We start from the raw sequence: 6,126 nt of genomic DNA on the forward strand, positions 1-6,126 counted from the left end.
TGTCTCTCTATACTGTAAAATACTGCTGTTTGGTATGCACAGCTCTAGAAGATCTTGTTACTGCTACATTTTTTTTCCTTTTTTTCCTTTATAGCCAACTTTAGTTCACTGTTACTGTGAGAAATACAGGGATTTTATTTTTTTTTCCTGCGTTATTACTTAGGGACTTGCTTTAAGATTAATTATCTCCTGATTATCTTCTAATGAATGGCATGAGTAGATTGTCTATTTCTACAGCCATCTAGATGAGGGTGCATTTCTTTCTTTCATCCTTTATTGTGACTTACAGCATAATAGATGTTAAATGACACATTCATTCTGTGACTCTTAAGACTAACAAAAGAAAAGACTTCCGTTGTATAGCAATAAATTGACTTTAATTTACTTCAGCCCTAAAATGTTTTTTTCTCTGTATGTATAAGAAGTTTTAGATGCTCTTTTGTCTTTGGACATTTGTGATTACCTTGATTGTTCTACCACCAGATTGGAGTATGTGGTTTGTTAAGAAGCTTTTTGCATCAATAGTGGTGAATATCAAGTTTGTAAATAGTTGTCCTTTGTATGTCTGAATACTTTTAAAAACAGATACTACATACTTAAAATACAGAGACTGAGAATAATGCTACAAAGCAGAAAGATAGCCCTTATCTTGCAGTTATTTGTACTTCCAGTTGCATACTGTTTCTTATGAGTATTAGCATAAACTTTTGCCACGGTTCGAAATTTTGGCTTGTGTTCCAATAGGAGCAGCTGTGCCTGGATTTCATCTAAGAACAATGGTGGTAAATGCTGTGTTCTGAAAGTGGCTATCTCTAGGGCCAGGTCTTTCAGGTTGGTTTGTTTTGCTAGAAGCATTCTATTGACTTTTCTGAAATGTTTTGCAGATAATGGGCATCAATGGGTACCGACTGAGTTAATATGCAGTACCTTCACAACATATGCCAGTTCTACAGGTTTCTGTTTCTTTTATTGGAGGAGAGAACTTCTAGTGGTGTTTTGTTTTGTTTTCTTTTTCCTGGAACAGACCAGAGCAAGAACGTGCATTTGGTACTTACTTGGTTTCTTGAAAAGCTTTTGGCAAGACTGGCTTCCATGTCTTTTTCTGTTGGTGTGCTTGCCTCCAATACTCTTTTTGAGATGCAAAATGAAGATACTGTGTACAAGAATAGTCTAAAGGAAATTAAACTGAGATCCTGTCTCTTACATTAACCTTAGCAATGTGTTGTTAGCTATCGTTAGCAGTTCATACAGCTTTCTATTCCCCTTTTCAGCAGTGTGGAACTTCATTGGAAAATGCTGATTGGAGAGTGCTCTCAAGCTGTCATGTATATTTGCAGATGTGGAATTAGATATTCTTCAAGTATTTTGTCTTCAAAATTATCTTAATATCTTTTAGTTATTTTTCTCCAAGCTGTTCTAGAACGAACATTTTGCATCCTTCAAATAGATTTAATTTGAAATTATTTATTATATTTAATCTTTTGTGAGAGCTCTTATGCCCTGTGGATTACAGCTCATCCCAAGCTGGAGTTCCCTGTGCTCAGCTCTATGAATGTGCTTTTGGAAGAGATGGAAATATGTGTCAGTGGAAAGCATGTAATACTGGAAGCAAATGCGGTGCTTCAGTTTCATTAACTTCTGTAAGTGCAGATTTCAGTCCTCAGGTCTTCTCAAGCATTGTCAAGTGTCTTCCTGAGAAGGAGATACCCCTGAAGGTCAGTTGGTGCGATGCTAGTGAAGCGTGAGGTAAAACTGTGAAGGCCTGAACTGGTGGAGAAAATGGACTTCAGGGAAAAGTGGCACAAAACATTCTTGTTTTTCTTTATTAAGAAAATGGGCTGGTAGCACGTGAGCCTTAGAACTTAGAATTAAACCAGCCCTTTTCATCAGTTAGTGTTACGTATTTATGGTACTGGGCTTTAACTTTGTAGTGACTGTACTTTCAATTTTAACGTTCTGAATGTAAATCATGAGAAGGACCAATTAAGAATGCCCAGCTATCAGGGGTTACAATCAGTTCTATATTTCAGACATGCTTATGCACATGAAAGAAGAAAAAAATGGGATTTTGAAGTGATTTTCTCTGCAATAAGCAACTGTATGAAACTATTTCATAGGCTAGGTCTTTAATCCAGTGCTAACAACGTCTTCAGTGCGTGGACAAATACAGCCTTTGACAAGGCAAAGAAATTTGACTGTGTTGTTACGACCATTGTTTAATGCATAGTTTACAAAACAAATTAGTAGCAGTTTTCCAAAATAGAGTTTCTGCATTCTTGCATCGTGCAATAACTTGCACAGTTCCTCATCTTCAGTGCTCCTTGGTCATCTGCAGCTTGGGAAGAACACAGCTGGAGATGTGGGCTCCCAGAGCACGGTGCTGTTTGGGGTGGTTTGGGTGCTGGTGTGTGGCTGCTTTCTGATTAGCAGATTCTGAGTAAATGAGCAAATGCTCACTTGCTATTTTTAAACTTGTACTGTAAATAACTTCACTTTTTCCAAGGCGTCTTCAGTGCTGTGGTGTAGTGCTGCTGGATACTAGCGTGGAAGTCCACCCTGTTTCATTGTGGGTACTAAAAATGGAAAAAAAAATAAAAAGAATATACAGCAACAAAAGCATTTTTATTAGAAAAGCCTATTTTTCATGTTTAATCACCTTTTGTGACACCATAATGATGCATGGATGTTGGTCTGTTCAGATGTGCAAGTATCTGCATGATGTTCTAATGCCGTTCTAAAATGATCTGCAGCGTTGCAGCATCCTAGATAGAAGCCATTCTTATTTATGTCTCTATTAACTGTTTTAGCTCATTTCTTGATCTGGCACTGGGCTTTCCTGCCCAGAAGTCCTGAAGTCTGGCTACCTTTAATCTACAAGAATAAGAGCAGCAGGAATCAAAATGTATCCCTCCTTGAGCTGGGCTGCTCCCATGGCAACGTGCAGCCTCTGTGGTGCATGAATCCAGCCCTGCCTGCGCTGAGGGAGTTACTCTAAAAATCAGCTCATGGGAAAGGAACGATTGTATGAAAATCACTGCTGTGTCGGTGTGCATCCAGATGCTTATTGCTTTTTTTGTTGGTTTGTTTGTTTCTTCTTTCATCACAAAGACTTGGCTGTGCAGCACAGTGATTTTTGCTAGTGCAAGAAAAAAATTCAGCTGTAGGACTGGCGATCTCTGACATGTGCAGCGTGGGGTGTTCCCGTGTTCGCTGTTGCTGCAGATGCTATTGGAAAAAAACTGCTTTACTGCTTTAATAAAAGTGGCTTCCCTTTGGGAGGCTGTGTTATTAAACATAGGTGACATATTGCTGGGAACGAGTTCTGGATAAGCCAGGGTAAAAAGGCAGCGCTCCGGAGATAACAGAGATGTGCAATCCAATGGTTTTTGTTTGTTTTGAGGTGCCAGTTTTTAGAGAGGGTAATATGCTACATTGGTCTTTGATTGCTGTAGTGCAGCTGCGGCTCAGCCTCGCCCATTTTCTTTAATATGGGAGCCATAGGCTGATACTTTCTTCCATGCAGAAGCTTATAGGTAAATCCTTCTTCCGCTAAATGGATTGATTAACAGTTACGTTCTCCTGCTGGAATATACATACATTATTTTGAAGGCTGAGCATTTTCATTGAGGCTATTCTATCTAGTGATTAGAGATCGATCTGTTTTTTGCTCGGACATGTGCAGAGCTGGAGTTGACAGAGAGGAGCACACACCCTGGAGCACTGTCGGCCAGTCTGTCTAATCTTCCAGTGAAGGATGGGGATTGTGGCAAATGCCGTGCGTGGGAACGAGTTTCTCTGCATGAGGGATTTCCACCTTTCCCCCTGGCCGTGGCTCCCAGCAGATGATGTCACCTCGCAGCTCATTGGCTCCGCCTGCACCTAGTGCAGGGAAGGCAGAGAAAGATGCCGGCACAAATCTCAGTGGTGGATCTCGGGTGTTGCGAGCAGGTTCCAACAGCATCTTGGATTAGCATTTAGAATCGACTGCGTGTGGCCATGTGAGGTGCTGGGTCCTTCCTAGGGCCAGGGGATTTAAGAGCTATCAGAGGAATGAGGCGGCTGATCTGCAAGCGGATCTGTGATTGTAAGTTGAAAAATCTGGGTGGAAGGGAAGAGACAGGGAGTGCTGGTAGACACATTGTGGGAGGATGTGTAGCAGAAAAATGCATGCACGAGTAAAAGAAGAAAAGGGAGAAGCATTTGTCTTCGGTAGAATGCAGCAATACAGAATGGTATTTCCTTGGGGGGAAATACATGCAAGTGGGCAAAAATATTTGATTTGTGCAAAGATATTTTCCCTTTGTGGGAATGAATGTGAAGGATTCATTTTTAGGTGCAGTGCTGTAGCGATTAATTATGAAGGCAAAATGATATTTTATGAACACTTACTATGTAGAAAATGCTGTTTATTTCTGATTGTCATTTTATTCGTAGGTCACAGGCAGAGGACAAAGTGATAATACACGTTTTTATTTATGCGTTTTTTCAGTCGGTGAAATATGAAGCAGAACAGATGATTGAGAACTAAATATACATTCATTCTCATATATATTTCAATTTAATGTATCCTTTTCTAGACAAAAGCTTCGATGATGAAGAGTCGGTGGATGGAAATAGGCCATCGTCAGCTGCTTCAGCCTTCAAGATTCCTGCACCTAAAAAGCCAGGAAATCCTTCCAACAGTGCAAGGAAGCCGGGTTCTGCTGGTGGGCCGAAGGTTGGAGGTAATGTAAAGCTGTTCAGCCTCTAATAGGTGTTGCCAGAAACCTTGCTAGAACAAGCACAAAACAGAACTTTGAAAGGTGATGTTTAATTCATGACTGCAGTATTCTTGCAGAACTGATAACAGTAAGGGACCCTCTTTTACGTAATTATTTGTCTTTAAAGGTGTGTGCATAAAGCCTGCCTGCTTTATGATGTGCAGTTGGCTTATAGAGGCCTCACAATTAAAAAAAAAAAAAATCTGGAGAATGTGATTGTATTGGTGGAATGAATGTATGCATGTGAATTCATGGAATCCACATGTCCATCACAATATATACAATAAATATATTGTGAAACTCTGTAGTAAATGTACGTAAGTGAATTTTTTACTGTAGGTGTGCTCTGTTTTGCATGGCTCAAAAGGGCTGGTCATCAATTATAGACTTCAGCAGAGGTGTATGGTACAGCTCAGTGACTTCTACTACTCCATAAACTGCCAGAGTAATGTGAAACTAATTGTAAAAGATACAAATGAGAGCCAAAACTGTTGCCAGGATTTTTTGCATGGTAGATTTCAAAGTAGAATAATGATGATGCTTGCTAATTATAATCATTGAAGGTGGACATGCTTTTTCTTCTTCTTTTTTTTTATAATAGCTGGGAGGGGCAGAATCTAACCAGCAACTGTTCACTGCTATTTAAAAAAAAAGTGACACCTTTTTTGATGGTTTATGCACAAATTCAAAAAAATGTGTAAGTAAGTGGAAACATAACCATGCTTTAGGTATGGTACTTGATAAATAATTGTTTGTTTCTTTTGGTAGGGCGTTCTTCTGAACTCGACAGCAAAGATAAAATTTGAACTAAAGTATGCATACCTAACAAGCTGCAGTATCTGTTGGCCTCTCAGTAAGATAGAGCTCATGTTTTGGCAATTCATTGCATCTCTAATGTGATCTTCAGACTTCCTGATACATTGAAAAGATTCCCGTAGGGCGGGATCAGCACTGCCATCGTACAACTCACAATTGATAGCAGTATGAATCAGGAAGTGCCACTTAAAAGACTTTATAAGGGAAACTGTCTTTGAAATTAACAGTTTGTATTTTGTTGCTGTTATTTATTTCTGTATCTTTACAGCCAAGTGTCTAGAACTAGGTTCTTACAGAAAACCATTGGTTTGATGTTAGAACCATTGCTTCTGCTTCTTTTGAGAGAAAACAGAGGTGTCACCATTAAATGAATGAAAAAAGGAGTGAGTCAAAGGACATGACAATGGAAAAGGACAATTACTCGAACATCTTATTTCCAGAACCATTAAATAAATAGATAGATACATGGGAGGACTTGAGATCAGAGGAGGCATATGGTTCAAACATATTTCCAGAACTATCTGTTGATGAGCTCCCAACTCATGAACCT

At 39.4% G+C, this 6,126-nt stretch overlaps 1 protein-coding gene across 13 annotated transcripts in view; it reads left to right on the top strand.

Moving 5' to 3' along the window:
• CLASP2 (cytoplasmic linker associated protein 2) overlaps nucleotides 1–6,126 on the top strand; it is a 120,632-nt gene that overhangs the window by 40,358 nt on the left and 74,148 nt on the right. For all 13 annotated transcript variants that reach the window (XM_042889298.1, XM_042889294.1, XM_042889300.1 and 10 more), the window contains one exon: nucleotides 4,578–4,724. In XM_042889298.1, coding sequence (XP_042745232.1) covers nucleotides 4,578–4,724 — 147 coding nt within the window. The remainder of the gene's footprint in view (nucleotides 1–4,577; nucleotides 4,725–6,126) is intronic.

The sequence above is a fragment of the Lagopus leucura genome, unplaced genomic scaffold (assembly GCF_019238085.1).
Source record: "Lagopus leucura isolate 7727_CA_CO unplaced genomic scaffold, USGS_WTPT01 Super-Scaffold_100157, whole genome shotgun sequence".
In the NCBI taxonomy this organism is placed as follows: Eukaryota; Metazoa; Chordata; class Aves; order Galliformes; family Phasianidae; genus Lagopus; species Lagopus leucura.